Source organism: Gracilinanus agilis, chromosome 2 (assembly GCF_016433145.1).
Source record: "Gracilinanus agilis isolate LMUSP501 chromosome 2, AgileGrace, whole genome shotgun sequence".
Lineage (NCBI taxonomy): Eukaryota > Metazoa > Chordata > Mammalia > Didelphimorphia > Didelphidae > Gracilinanus > Gracilinanus agilis.
The window spans coordinates 452,512,979-452,529,593 of record NC_058131.1 but is presented as its reverse complement, the minus strand read 5'-3'; the positions used below and the strand labels follow the sequence as shown (position 1 = coordinate 452,529,593).

The window sequence follows — 16,615 nt, the reverse complement described above, 5'->3', positions numbered from 1 at the left end:
TAAAGCAGCAGTCATCAAAACAATATGGTACTGGCTAAGAGATAGAGAGCAGGATCAATGGAATAGACTTGGGGTAAATGACATCAGCAAGACAGTGTATGATAAACCCAAAGAGCCCAACTTTTGGGACAAAAATCCACTATTTTACAAAAACTGCTGGGAAATTTGGAAAACAATATGGGAGAGATTAGGTCTAGATCAACATCTCACACCCTACACCAAGATAAATTCAGAATGGGTGAACAACTTGAATATAAAGAAGGAAACTATCAATAAGTTAAATGAACACAGAATAGTATACTTGTCTGATCTGTGGGAAAGGAAAGACTTTAAAACCAAGCAAGAGTTAGAGAAAATTACAAAATGTAAATTAAATGCTTTTGATTATATTAAATTAAAAAGCTTTTGTTCAAACAAAAACAATGTAGTCAAAATCAGAAGGGAAACAAGAAATTGGGAAAAAAATCTTTACAACGAAAAACTCTGACAGGGGTCTAATTACTCAAATATACAAGGAGTTAAAGCAATTGTATAAAAAATCAAGCCATTCCCCAATTGATAAATGGGCAAGGGACATGAATAGGCAGTTTTCAGGTAAAGAAATCAGAAGTATCAATAAGCACATGAGAAAGTGTTCCAAATCTCTAATAATTAGAGAAATACAAATCAAAACAACTCTGAGGTATCACCTCACACCTAGCTGATTGGCTAAAATGAAAGAAGGGGAGAGTAATGAATGTTGGAGGGGATGTGGCAAAATTGGGACATTAATGCATTGCTGGTGGGGTTGTGAACTGATCCAGCTATTCTGGCTGGCAATTTGGAATCATGCTCAAAGGGCTAAAAAAAATGCCTGCCCTTTGATCCAGCCATACCATTGTTGGGTTTGTACCCCAAAGGGATCATAGATAAACAGACTTGTATGAAAATATTTATAGCTGAGCTTTTTGTGGTGACAAAGAACTGGAAAAGGAGGATATGTCCTTCAATTGGGGAATGGTTGAACAAACTGTGGTATATGCGGGTGATGGAATCCTATTGTGCCAAAAGGAATAATAAACTGGAGGAGTTCCAGGCAAACTGGAGAGAACTCCAGGAACTGATGCAGAGCGAAAGGAGCAGAGCCAGAAGAACATTGTACTCAGAGACTGATATACTGTGGTAAAATCGAATGTAATGGGCTTCTGTACCAGCAACAATGCAATGACCCAGGACAGCTCTGAGGGATTTATGGTAAAGAACGCTACCTACATTCAGAGGAAGAACTGCAGGAGAGGAAACATATAAGAAAAGCAACTGTTTGAACGCATGCGTCGGGGTGGGTGGACATGATTGGGGATGTGGACTAGAAACTACCACACCAATGGAACCACCAACAATTTGGAAATAGGTCTTGATCAGAAGGACACATGACAAAACCAGTGGAAATGTGCATCGGCCATGGGTGGGGATGGGGGTGCGGGGGGTGAAGGGGAAAGTAGGAGCATGAATCATGTAACCATGTTAAAAATGATTATTAATAAATATTTAAATTTTAAAAAAAATTAAGCTCACTGAAAAAAAAACAAAACAAAACCAAAAAAAAGTGATAGTTTACTTTGCTCATTACCTTCTTTAACTCTTTCAGTTTTTGTTTCTTCTGTAATTGCTAAAGCTAACATTTCTAGTGTGGCATTAAATAATAAAAGTGATAATGGGCATCCTTACTTCACTCCTGATCTTATTGGGAAGGCTTCTAACTTATCTCCATTGCAAATGATACTTGCTGATGGTTTTATGTATAAATTACCTGTATTTTAAGGAAAGGCCCATTCATGCCTATGTTTTGTAGTGTTTTTTTTGTTTGTTTTAAATTTTGTAAATTATTTTTTCATGGTTACATGATTCATGTTCTTTCCCTACCCTTTTTTCCTTCCCTTCTCTCAGAGCTGACAAACAATTCCACTGCGTTATACATATATTATCACTTTATACCTATTTCCATATTATTCATTTTTGTAATAATCTTTTAAAAACCAAAACCCCACATCCAATATCCATATAAACAAATGAAAAATCAAATATTTTCCTTTTGAGTTTCTACTCCCACAGTTCTTTCTCTTGATGTGGATAGCATTCTTTCTCATAGGGTCCCTCAGAACTGTCCTGCATTGCTTTTAGTAGCAAAGTCAATTACATATGATCATCCCACAGTGTTTCAGTTTTTGTGAACATGGTTCTGCTCATTTCACTTCTCATGAGTTCATAGAAGTCTTTCCAGCTCGTAGGGAAATCAAGCAGTTTATTGTTCTTTATTGCTCAGTAGTATTTCGTCACCACCATATACCACAGTTTGTTTAGCCATTCCTCAGTCGAGGGACACCATTTCCAATTTTTTGCCACCACGAAAAGCATAGCTATGAATATTTTTGTACAGACATTTTTCCTTATTATCTCTTTGGTGTACAAATCTAGTAGTAGTATTGCTGGATCAAAGGGTATGCATTCTTTTAAAGTTCTTAATTCCAAATTGCCTTCCAGAATAGTTGGATACATTTACAACTCCACCAGCAGTGTTATTAGTGTCCAAATTTTGCCACATCCCCTCCAACATTTATTATTTTCCTTTATTTTCATATTGGCCAATCTGTGAAGTGGTACTTTAGTATTGTTTTGATTTGCATTTCTCTTAATGAGGAGGGTTTTTATCCCCTAGTGTTATTAGTAGGATTTGGGTGCTGTATTTTGTCAAAGGCTATTTCTGCATCTTTCGAGATAATCATGTGATTTCTGTTAGTTTAGTTATTGATAAAGTCAATTATGCTGATAGTTTTCCTAATATTAAACCAGCCTTATATTCCTGGCATAAATCCCACTTGATCCTAGTGATTAATCTTTGTGATACATTGCTGGAGTCTCTTTGCCAGTATTGTATTTTAGATTTTTGCATCAATGTTCATTAAGGGAACTGGCCTATGGTTTTCTTTCTCTGTTTTTAGTAATTCTGGCTTAACTATTAGCACCATATTTGTGTCATAAAAGGAATGTTAGGACTCCTTCTTTGCTTATTTTGCCAAATAGTTTATATAGTAATTGGAATTATTGCTCTTTAAATATTTGATAGAATTGACCTGTGAATCCCTTCTGGTCCTAGGGAATTTTTTTTTCCGGGGGTGGGGGATGGGATTCACTGATGGCTTGTTCAATTTCCTTTTCTGAGATAGGGTTATTTAAATATTCTATTTTGTTAATCTTGGCAATTTATATTTTTGTAAATAATAATTTCACTTAGATTGTCAGATTTGTTGTCATAAAATTGGGTAAAATAACTCAATAATTGCTTTAAGTTCTTCATTGGAGGTGAATTCACCCTTTTCATTTTTGATAGTGGTAATTTGGATTTCTTCTTTCCTTTTTTAATCAAATTAACTAATGCTCTTATTAGTTCAGTAGTTCTTTTTCAATTTTATCAATTTTCCTTTTGATTTTTTTGGACTTCCAATTTAGTCTTTAACTGGGGATTTAAAATTTTTCCTTTTTCTAGTTGAATGCCCAGTTCTTTGTTCTGCTTTTTCTCTGTTTTATTGATAATAAGCATTCAGGGACATATATTTCCCCCTAAGTACTGCTTTGGCTTTATCTTACTAATTTTGATATGTTGTTTCCTAATTGTCATTCCCTTTAATGAAATCATTCATTATTCCTATAATTTGTTCTTTGATGCACCCTTTTTGAAGAATAAGATGATTTAATTTCCAATTAATTTTTTGTCTTTCCATGAATATTGATTATAATTTTCATTGCATTATGATCTGAAAACATTTCATTCATTATTTTTGCTTTTCTACATTTGGCTGTGCTGTTTTTATGCCCTAGTACATAGTCAAGTTTTTGTGTATGTACCACCTGCTACTGAAAAGAAAGTATATTTATTTTTATCCCCATTCAGTTTTCTCCAGCAGATCTACTAAATCTAACTTTCCTAAAATTTCTTTCACTTGTTTCATTTCTTTCTTGTTTATTTTTTGGTTAAATTTTTCTAGCTCTGAGAGCAAAAGGTTGAGGTTCCCATTAAGTATAGCTTGCTCCTTAAACTCCTTTAGTTTTTTCTTTAAAAACCGAGACTATACATCATTTGGTGCATATATATTAAGTACTGATATTACTTCATTGTCTATACTACCTTTTGTCAAGATGTAATTACCTTCTTTATCTCTTTTAATCAGATCTATTTTTGCTTTAGCTTTGTCTGAGATCATGATTGCTATTCCTCCTTTTTTTTAAAATCTCAGTTGAAGCCTAATAGATTCTGCTCCATTTTTTTACCTTAACTCTAAGTATTTGCCCACCTCAGATATGTTTCTTAGAAATAGTATATCAAAAGATTCTGGCTTTTAATCCACTCTATTCTGCTTTTGTTTTATGGATTAGTTCATCCCATTTACATTCACTTTTATGATTATCATCTGTGTATTCTCATCCATTTTATTTTCCCTTTTAAATCCTACACTTTTTCCTTTTACTCCACTCAAGTGTTTTGTTTGTAATTATTCTCACTTACCCCTCCCTTGTATTATTCCCCTCCCTACCACCACCTTTCTTATTCCCCTTCTATTTCTCTATAGGATAAGATGGGATTCTTTACCCCCAGTGAATCTGGTTGTTATTCCTTCTCTGAGCCAGTTCCAATGACATTAAAGTTTAAGCATTGCCTGTCACCACCCTCATTCTCTCCTCCACTGTAATAATATTTTTATGCCTCATTAAGTGTTATAAATTTATCACATTAGGGAGGGAAGAGATTAATGGATTGGGCATGCAACCAAAAAAACTAGAAAGTGAGCAAATTAAAAATACCCAGATGAAAACTATATTAGAAATACTAAAAATCAAGGAAGAAATTAGTAAAATCGAAAGTAAAAGAACTATTGAATTAATAAATCAGATTAGAAGCTGGTATTTTAAAAAAAACAGACAAAATCGACAAAGTACTGGTCAATCTATTAAAAAAAAGGAAAGAAGAAAACCAAATTGACAGTATCAAAGATGAAAAGGGAGACTTCACCTCTAATGAAGAGGAAATTAAGGCAATCATTAAAAAAACTATTTTGCTCAATTATATGGCAATAAATAGAGCAATCTAGGTGATATGGATGAATATTTACAAAAATACAAATTGCTTAGATTAACAGCAGAAGAAATAGAATACCTAAACAATCCCATATCTGAAAAAGAAATTGAAAAAGCCATCAAAGAACTCCCTAAGAAAAAATCACCAGGACCTGATGGATTCACAAATGAATTCTATCAAACATTCAAAAAAACAACTAATCCCAATACTATACAAATTATTTGATATGATAAGCAAAGAAGGAGTCCTATCAAATTCCTTTTATGACACAAATATGGTAGTGATTCCAAAGCCAGGTAGATCAAAAACAGAGAAAGAAAACTACAGACCAATCTCCTTGAATGAACATGGAAGCAAAAATCCTAAATAAAATACTAGCAAAAAGACTCCATCAAGTGATCAAGAGGGTTATCCAACATGATCAGTTGAGATTTATACAAGCAATGCAAGGATGATTCAACATTAGGAAAACCATCCACATAATTGACCATATCAACAAGCTAGCAAACAAAAATCACATGATTATCTCAATAGATGCTGAAAAAGCCTTTGACAAAATACAGCACCCATTCCTATTGAAAACACTGGAAAGGATAGGCAGAGAAGGAACTTTCCTAAAAATAATAAACAGTATATATCTAAAACCATCAACGAACATCATATGCAATGGGTATAAATTAGAAGCCTTCTTAGAAAGATCAGGTATGAAACAAGGATGCTCATTATCTCCTCTATTATTTAACATTGTACTAGAAACATTAGCAGTAGCAATTAGAGAAGAAAAATAAATTGAAGGCATTAAAATAGGCAATGAGGAGACTAAGCTATCACTCTTTGCAGATGATATGATGGTCTACTTAAAAAACCATAGAGAATCAATTAAAAAGCTAGTAGAAATAATCAGCAACTTTAGCAAAGTTGCAGGATACAAAATAAATGCACATAAATCATCAGCATTTCTATATATTTCCAACACATCACAGCAGCAAGAGGTAGAAGAGAAACACCATTTAAAATCACCCTAAACAATATAAAATACTTGGGAATCTATCTACCAAAACAAACACAGGAATTATACGAACACAACTACAAAACACTTTCCAAACAATTAAAACTAAATCTAAACAATTGGAAAAACGTTGATTGCTCATGGGTAGGATGAGCTAACATAATAAAAATGACCATTCTACCCAAATTAATTAATTTATTTAGTGCCATACCTGTCAAACTACCAAAAAACTTCTTTACTGAATTAGAAAAAAACTATAACATAGTTCATTTGGAAGAACAAAAGATCAAGAATATCAAGGGAAATAATGAAAAAAAATGTGAAGGAAGGGGGCCTAGCAGTACTAGATATTAAACTATACTATAAAGCAGCAGTCATCAAAACAATATGGTACTTGCTAAGAGACATAAGGGAGGATCAGTGGAATAGACTTGGGGTAAGTGACATCAGCAAGACAGTGTATGATAAACCCAAGGAGCCCAACTTTTGGGACAAAAATCCACTATTTGACAAAAACTGCTGAGAAAATTGGAAAATAATATGGGAGAGATTAGGATTAGATCAACATCTCACACCCTTCACCAAGATAAATTCAGAATGGGTGAATGACTTGAATATAAAGAGGGAAACTATAAACAAGCTAAGTGAACACAGAATAGTATACTTGTTAGATCTCTGGGAAAGGAAAGATTTTAAAACCAAGCAAGAGTTAGAGAAAATTACAAAATGTAAAATAAATGATTTTGATTATACTAAATTAAAAGCTTTTGTACAAACAAAAACAATGCAATCAAAATCAGAAGGGAAACAACAAACTGGGAAAAAATCTTTATAATAAAAAACTCTGACAGAGGTCTAATTACTCAGATATACAAGGCATTAAATCAATTTTATAAAAAATCAAGCCATTCCCCAATTGATAAATGGGCAAGGGACATGAATAGGCAATTTTCAGATAAAGAAATCAAAACTATCAATAAGCACATGAGAAAGTGTTCTAAATCTCTAATAATGAGAGAAATACAAATCAAAACAACTCTGAGGTATCACCTCACACCTAGCAGATTGGCTAAAATGATAGTAGGGGAGAGTAATGAATGTTGGAGGGAATGTGGCCAAATTGGGACATTAATGCATTGCTTGTGGAGTTGTGAACTGATCCAACCATTCTGGATGGCAATTTGGAACTTTGCTCAAAGGGATATAAAAGATTGCCTGCCCTTTGATCCAGCCATTGTACCCCAAAGAGATCATAGATAAACAGACTTGTATGAAAATATTTATAGCTGAGCTTTTTGTGGTGGCAAAGAACTGGAAAAGGATGGTATGCCCTTTAATTGGGGAATGGCTGAACAAATTGTGGTATATGTTGGTGATGGAATACTATTGTGCTCAAAGGAATAATAAACTGGAGGAATTCCATGTGAAGTGGAAAGACCTCCAGGAATTGATGCAGAGTGAAAGGAGCAGAGCCAGAAGAACATTGTACACAGAGACCAATACACTGTGGTAAAATAGAATGTAATGGACTTCTGTACTAGCAGTAATGCAATGACCCAGGACAATTCTGAGGGATTTATGGAAAAGAATGCTACCCACATTCAGAGGAAGAACTGCAAGAGTGGAAACACAGAAGAAAAACAACTGCTTGAATACATGGGTTGAGGGGGAAATGATTGGGGATGTAGACTCGAAACTACCACACCAATGCAACTATCAACAATTTGTAAACAGGTCTTGATCAATGACACATGTTAAAACTAGTGGAAATACGCATCGGCTATAGGAGGGTAGATGGGGGTGGGGTGAAGGGGAAAGTAAGAACATGAATCATGTAAGCATGATAATTTTTCTAAAAAATAAAAATTATTTAAAAAATACATTTATCACATTTTACCTTTCTCTTCTCATTTTTCCCAATACAAACCTCTTTTTCACCCCTTGATTTTCCTTTTTTGCATGACTCACATACTTTCTGCTTATGTATAGTTTTTCTAATTACTATGAGAATGATAAAAATTTCAAGAGTTACAAATATCTTTCCGTGTAGGAATATAAACAATTTGACTTTATTGAGTCCCTTAAATTTTCTCTTTCTTATTTATCTTTTTTATGCTTTTCTTGAATCTTGTATTTGGATGTCAGATTTTCTGCTTATGTCTGATCTTTTTGTCAGCTTCTATTTTCCCAATTCTAATTTTTAAGGAATGATTTTTTCCATGACCTTTTGAACTTCCTTTTCCATTTGACCAATTTTGCTTTTTAAGCTGTTATTTTCTTTTTGCATTACTTTTATTTCTTTTCCTCATTTTTCTTCCACCTCTATTATTTGATTTTTGACTTCCTTTTTTAGCTCTTCCAGTGTTTGAAACTAATTCATATTTTTCTTTGAAGTTTTTCATTGGACTGCTTTGATCTTGCTGTCTGGAGTCTGTGCCTCCATAAAAATTTTTAATGGTTAGGTATTTCTTTTTCTCCTTGCTAATTTTTCCAGTTTTTTTTAAAACTTTTATCTTAAAAGTAGACTCTGTTCTGAGGGCAGAGGGTACTCTTTTAAACTTCAGTTTTTCCTTGCTGCTACCCTCAGATTTCATTCTGGTTTTCTGCAACTTTCCATTCTTTCAAGGCGGTATGAGGGCCTGTGGCTTGTGACCTCTGAAAGCTGTTGATTCAGTTTTCTCTGGCTCCTGCTGATGGCTTGCAGGGCTCAGAACATTTATTTTTTTAAACCCTTGTACTTCGGTGTATTGTCTCATAGGGTGGAAGATTGGTAAGGGTGGGCAATGGGGGTCAAGTGACTTGCCCAGGGTCACACAGCTGGGAAGTGGCTGAGGCCGGGTTTGAACCTAGGACCTCCTGTCTCTAGGTCTGACTCTCACTCCACTGAGCTACCCAGCTGCCCCCGGCTCAGAACATTTTGAGCTTCTTTGCCCTGGGCTAGGGGCTTCACCACAGGTTTGAATAGGCCAATTGCAGTGGACTTAGGGCCTCACTGCAGGCTTGTACCAGGGCTTGGGACTTAAAGGTATGTGTGTGGGATGCTCTGACATTGGCTTAGGCATCGTTCTGGGATCTCATAATTGGCTTGTGCCCAGGTTCAGAACCTGACACAGTAGGTGTGGGGATGGGCATCTTGCACCCCTCTGTGTACTGTTTTACTTTCATTTCCTTCTTACCCCATGAAATAGACCCTCTCTGCCTACCCTTCAGGTTGTTTTCCACAGGAGACTCAATTTATTCCATCTCCTTATTGGTTCTCAGACTAGTATTCATTTTGAGGCATTATTTTAAGGTTGGTTTTATAATGGAATAAAGGAAATATGATATGTACTGCTAATCAATACTGAGGTCTCTGGGTGGTATCAGCTGGGTCTTCAGGCAGGGAAGGCTATCTCTTAGTATAGAGCAATTTAGATCAGCCAGAGATTGAGAGAGCCTGGATGAAAGGTTTATTCAGCCTCTCTGCTGTTTTTCCAAGCTCCCTTGAGGGGAGGAGTAAAGAGCCTCCTCCCCTCTGTAGAGTCAGTCCCAGTGTACAGGAAGTGAAAGCTGGTTCACTTCTTGCCCAAGATGGATGCCTGGTTTAGCCCTCAAGAAATAAAGGAAAGTTGTTCTTCCTCTTCAGCCTTTACCCTAGTTGTTGGTACAATGAATCACCAGAAGTTATTTGTGTAAAGGCCAAAGGAGTTTATTGGAGCCAAGAGAAAGCTGAGGGAAAAAAGGTTAAGGTCTGGTAACTGCTGCTAAGGGAGAAGCTGGTGCTGGGGAGGGTCACAGAAGAGGGGGATCAGGTTGAGGGAGCCAGCTCCCTCAGCCAGTGATAATTTCATTACCCTGATGTAATAGGGTTCAACAGATTACTAGATGAGGTGATGGCTTTGTTTTAGGTTGTCCCTGCCTGCCTGTAGAAGCTAGTTCCCACGATTTCCACCCACCAGAAATACCCTCCTCCTAGGGCCCAGTGGGGAAATCCAGGGAATAGCAGGATGTCAAGGGAGAGGTCAAGGGAAATCAGGCAAAGCCCGAAAGCCTCAAAAGCAAAAGGCCCCTCAGTTGGTTCTGCAGGAATATTAATAGTCCTAGGCTCCAACGGTTTTTGCCCGTGAGACCAGGGTCAACATTCCGATTCTTCAACTGTCAGGGTTGCTTCCGTTGGATTTGCAAATGCAAGAGATTTTGCTGCAACACTGCATTACAATTTGAGTCCATTCTCACAGTGGTTCCAGCTTTCCCTTCTGCTTGGCTCCCATTTTGGTTCTACCCCCCACCCCGTTCCACCTTGTTTTTATGAGAAAAATTCCTGTTTATGTGTTTTTTTTTTTTGTTTTTGTTTTTCCCCAAGTGACCTATCTTTTTTCCTTTTGTTGTTGAATTGTTTTCAGGTTCAACTCTTCATGACTCCATTTGGAGTTTTCTTGGCAGAGAGATAGTGGAATAGTTTGCTATTTCCTTCTCTAGGTCTTTTGCATGTGAGAAATCAGAGGTAAATAGGTTTAAGCAGCTTGCCCAGGGACACACACATAGCTAGCGATGGAGGTTGGATTTGAACTTGAGTCTTCCTGACTGCAGTCCTGCTACATAGTGGATACACTATGCCACCTAGTTGACCCATTTACTATATAGGAATAACTCTTTAGAAATGTATAATTTCAGATTTTAATAGTAGAGACTACCTAATACAAGTGATTATGAAAGTAATAATGGGTAGCTTATGTTGTTAATAATAACTGAGTTTTCCTTGATGACAGAGTGACGTCCTGGATTCATTCTCCCATAGGAAGGCTTGCTACATTTCCAATTTAGGGGCATATATATACTGCTATGAAAATGGAATGGCTTTTTCACATGTCATCACATTGAGACCCCATTATTTCCATTTAAGCAATTAATACCAATTCCCTTTTACAATGAGTATTTACTCTGAAGATTCAGTAAGAACAGATGAACAAACATTTTCTTTAACATCTATGGGAAAACACTTCTCTGTATCATCTCAATACTTGGGGAGGGTAGACTTTCATTTTAGAAATTTCTAAACAGCATTAATTCTACCAAATTCCCTTTCAAATGCAGAATAATTGTTGAATGAGCCTCCCTTATAGCTATTGTTAGAATCTCAGTGCTTTGTTTGTGGGCTGCAAAACCTAGTTTTGGACACACTGGCTCTCAAACTTTTGATGGCTCGCTATTCTGATTTTTTAAAACTCAAAAGGTAGTTGTAGCTGGCTGCCAGATACCATATAAAATCTGGAAAGAACACAAATACAGAGGCAAAGAACAAGGGCCTGCATTCATGGATCGTATTTTGGCCTCAACTAGAGAAATAAATACCTCAGCCTCTCTTTCCACTGAGAATGTCCAGGATCTCTGTCTTATCAACTCATAGGCAGGCAGGAAAGAACCAAGGCAAGAGAGCTATTGTGGCTTGTTGGGGCCTTCTGAATGTGCTCCCCTTCTGATGCTACATACTGTCAAAAAGACTTCTTTTCGCTGGGTTTGTACCCCAAAGAGATAATAAGGAAAAATATTTGTTCAAAAATATTCATAGCTGCACTCTTTGGGGTGGCAAAAAATTAGAAAATGAGGGAATGCCCTTCGATTGGGGAATGGCAGAACAAATTGTGATATCTGTTGGTGATAGAATACTATTGTGCTGAAAGGAATAATGAACTGGAGGAATTCCACGTGAACTGGAAAGACCTTTAGGAATTGATGCAGAACGAAAGGAGCAGAACCAGGAGAACATCATACACAGAGACTAATACGTTTGAATGTAGTGTGACTTCTCTACTAGCAGCAATGCAGTGATACAGGGCAATTCTGAGGGACTTATGAGAAAGAATTCTATCCACATCCAGAGAGAATTGTGAGAGTAGAAACACAGAAGAAAAACATTTCCTTGATGACATGGTTCGATGGACATATGATTGGGGATGTAGATTCTAAATGATCACTCTAGTGCAAATATTAATAATATGGAAATAGGTCTTGATCAATGGCTCATGTAAAACCCAGTGGAATTACTCATTGGCTATAGGAGGGGGGAGGGAGAAGGGGAGGGAAAAAAATCATGTAACCATGGACAAATACCCTAAATTGTTTAATTAAATAAATGATAAAAAAAAAAGACTTCTTTTCACTAGGTACTTGGTTAGTGGGCTAGGATATATGACAGAATGTTTGCATATGCTCAAAATGAGGAAACCAGGGGCCTTCTGTTACATTCCTTACCAAATATCTTTATGCTTTTCAGGAACCAGATTCACCATCTGTCCAAGCAAGCTGTGCATTTTCACCAATTGTCTTTCACCCTCCATATTTACATAGAATCAACTTAATGAGCTGTGAAAATATCATAGTTCTTATTATACTTAAGTGAAAGAAATGATGTCTGTTAAATTACTCTGGATGTCTTATATCACCCAAGAGAGTAGTGGAAGTGAGAATACGTGACTTTCTCTGTTTTTATATTGTTTCTGATAATAATTCACTTTAGCAAGTGAAGCATTTTTTGTTTTATGTTTTTATTTAATACCTTTATTTTTTGTACCAGTCTTTTCCCAATATTCTAAGACATAGAATATGATGAAATACTCAATTTATTTTTATCATCTAGTTTTATTACATTATAAAAGCAAGACTAATAAAGCCATTATGTTTTTGTAAAAAATATTTTAAACTTTTGTTTTCACTTTAGGCCAGAAATTTACATACAGGAGAATTGGCTGCAGTAAAAATCATCAAATTGGAGCCTGGTAAGTTTCATATCCTTCCAAACTGTTGAAGCATATTTTTCTACTAGAGGAGTACATATGCTATTTTTTTTAAAAAAACATTTCCTATATCTTCTTGCCTCTAATTTTTCTTCTTTACCAAATTAGGTTGGTTTGCTTTTAGATGTATTACCAGGATAATTATGCATCATTTATGAAGGTTCTGTTAAATTTCTTAATGCTTTTTATTTTGGGGCAAAATATGGTTTGTATGTGATCTTAAGTTAATAAATAAAAAACAAAGATATGTACTCTTTATGGGGGGAAAATAGGGGTTAAATTAAATATTTATCTGGGTTCAGAAGGGTGAGTGGGAGACAGGAATGGACAATAGGTGGGGATTTAACAAGCTGGGAAATACAGTTCAATGAATGGTTTGGGCAACTGACAGGAGTGACAGTCAGGCCTTAACTGCCACACTGATCCACCCAGCCAGGGAGTCTGAGAAACCATCAAGTAAATGACAGGAGGGTTTATAACCACAGGTTTTAATAATAATAGGGGGTCAGGGTTAATGGGGAAAGGTCACATTGAATCTAAACACTAGGGACTACACAGGGGCTGGGAGAATGGGTTAAAGCCTACACTGCACTATCAGACTATTACAGACTAGAAGGGAAAATGGGTCTCTCACAAAATCATGTCTTCTTCAGCTCCTCTTGATGGCACAGGAAACGGGTCCACAGAAAGGTAAATCCAGGAAATACTAATCAAGGAGCTTGTCTCAGACTGGGATGTCCACCACCCCAGCTAGATCTTCTAGCTCACTTGATCTTCCCTAGCAGGTCTTTCTTGACAGTGGGTAACTCCACTCTCCTTAGGCTCCTCACTGGGCAGGTAAAGGCATCCACACCCTCCCCCTTTCCCAGTTTGACCAGAGTCCACAAGGGCAAAAACAGTTTTTTCCCTTCATTCTATTTAGCCAAGGCTTTTCCTCTTAGTCTGTCTGCAAAAATCTGCTTTTCTAATTATAAAGCCTATATACCTATTACAGTACATGTAAAATTCAAAATTTGCTTACTGTTCATGCTGATAATTTATAAGTAAAAGCAAAATGATCATTTTGTAATTTCAAAATTAATAGATTACAACATGGCTCACAGCTGTATTATGACCTAAATGGTTTATTTATGTCCTTTTATGATATTTTTGTGCAAAAAATTGGGGAAAAAACAACCAACAAAAAAATCTACCAGTTGGTTAATCCTAGAACAAAAATAACAAATACAAGCATAATTTTTATCATTGCTAGAAAGAATAAGCAAAATTGGTCTTTTAATCTCACAAGATAAGTGGCAATTAGTTAAATAAACCATTCATTTTTGAACATTTGATGAACAAAGATCATTCTGCTTCATAGAGGTCCGTGAACTTTAATATGTAAAACTAAGAAGAAAATAAAATGAAAAATGGTATGTTTTGATATGCAATCAGACTCCCATCAGTTCTTTGCCTGGAGGTGGATAGCATTTTTCATCATGAATACTTAGGAATTGTCTAGTCAATTTCAAATTGATGGATACACCCTCCCTTAGTTTCCAGTTGTTTTTACCTTTCTCTTTTATCTTGGGACAAATAAGTTATTTTGTTTGTGCCCTTTGTAGTATTACTTTCCCCTTTAAGCTCTGATTCCCTATCATTTATTTCCTTGTTGAGTTTGATGTATTTTTACATTAACCTCTTAAAAGATTATTCTGATGGATTTCTTTTGGTAGGTGCTTATTTTTTCCATTTTCACTTTGCTCTGTGGTTTTAGTAGACCTGGAGCAGTTTTCATTTATGATTTCTTGAAATTTAGTGTCTAGGCTTTTATTAGTCATAATTTTTGGGAAAACCAGTGATTCTTAAATTATTTTTCCCTGCCCTTTTTTTTCCAGGCAGTTGTTTTTGAAAGGCAATGCTTTACATTGACCTACTTTTCTTACATTTTTTTCAATCCTTTGCTTTTTAAAAATTTCAGTCTTGATTTCTCATGAAGTCATTGATTTCTGTTTCTTTTCTTTTAATTTTCAGGTGTTTTTTTTTATTTGGGTAATGTTTACCATTTTATGATCTGTGATCTTTATTCTTCTTCCAATTCTTCTTTTCCTTTTATTTCCTTTTCTTAAAATCTTGCTTTATTTTTTACAGACATTTTTGTAAATTTTGTGGAAAGTTCTTTTCCCCCTTGACTCCCAGCTTGTAGTAGTTATGAAATTATTCCCTCTTATAGATTAGATTTTTTTAGTACTTTTGGATCTGTTATACTTATTTATAAGTTGTTAGTGTTTTTTGTTTACTCATTTCTTTTCAACATCATGAACATCATGCTTCCCTCAAGATAAGCTCATTACAGAGATTGATTCTACTTCGATATTCAGTGCTTCCTCAGCACACTCATTTACCTTTCTTATATGAATGGATGGGTGGAGGGATAATTTGCAACTTCATTTCAAATCAACTGACAAAATACCTTGTATATCTCAATTAAAATTCTCATTTCTCATCTGACTGCACTACTTTGAAACTTCTCCGTCTTCTCTATCAAAGCCCTAGGAAGCTCATTTTTGAGATAACCTCAGTATCCTATATGATTTCAGCCTTTGATACTCTCTGTTTGGGGCTACAAACTCTAAACTTCCATTTAATGAGGAAGCTCAGCTCAGTATCTCCCTTTTTTTCACTTGGCCACCCTACTTTTTGGGACTTCTCCAACATGTCTCCAGTTGGGTAATATGTAGATAGACTTCACTCCCCAAGGCTTGTCTGACCCAGCTCATCTTACTCAGCATCCCATTTGCATGCTTACGTTGCATGAACGCTGTGTGAAAGGACATGCATGGGGGAGGGATGGAGGATAAAAGTTTTGGTGTGGCACTGCTCCCCCTCTCTCTACTTCCTGGATCCTGGCTGGAGAGCTTGCCTGAGAGCTGCAGGGGGTGGGGGTGAAGGAAGTCCACACACATGGTCAGTTAAGTTAGATTAGGCTTTAATCTTCCTGGAGTTATTGATATTGTTTTAAATTTTACAGTACCCCTGTCCTCTGCTTTTCTGCTTACTTTTGTGTTATTATTCTTCATTAGGTTGCAAACTCCTTGAAGGACTATCTTTTTTTTTCCCCCCCAATATTTGTATCTCCAAAGCTTAATACAGTACCTGGCTTATATCAGGAACTTAATAAATGCTTTGTTGACTAGTTATAGTTATTTGTCAAGTTGGAACTAGAATTTAGGGTACTAAAATTATTAACTTTAATGAATTATTCTCTCTAGAGTAGGAGTTCTTAACGTACCCTTTTAGCAATCTGATGAAAGCAATGGAATAATAATCCTCAGAATAATGTTTTTAAATGCATAAACCAAAATATACAAAATTACAAAGAAATTCAGTTATATTGAAATAGTTACCAAATAATTTTTTTTTTAAATTCCAGGTGCCCCTGATAGGGGTTAGAACATAGTGAGTTATTCAATAAACTTTTAAGAAATTTTTTTCTACTATACCAGGAAAGGGGCCTTTTGGCTTATAGGTTATCTTTTCCTGTCCAAATAAAAATGTAGTCTGGCTCATTTGTTAAATCCATACGAGGAAGCAAATTTCTATTTTTTTGACTTTAATACAAATTCAAGAAACTAGTGAGCACTGTTAAGATTTCACATTGAGACATAGCTTGTTCTAGAATTATTTGAAGTAAATAAATGTTGGGAAATTCATTAACCATTTGTGATGGTTTTAAAAAGTAAA

The 16,615-nt window shown here is 35.6% G+C and overlaps 1 protein-coding gene across 1 annotated transcript in view; it reads left to right on the top strand.

Annotated features, from left to right (window-relative positions):
* Window positions 1-16,615, top strand: part of MAP4K5 (mitogen-activated protein kinase kinase kinase kinase 5) — a 232,703-nt gene that overhangs the window by 60,479 nt on the left and 155,609 nt on the right. Inside the window, exon 3 of the mRNA XM_044664786.1 lies at window positions 12,817-12,874. Coding sequence (XP_044520721.1) covers window positions 12,817-12,874 — 58 coding nt within the window. The remainder of the gene's footprint in view (window positions 1-12,816; window positions 12,875-16,615) is intronic.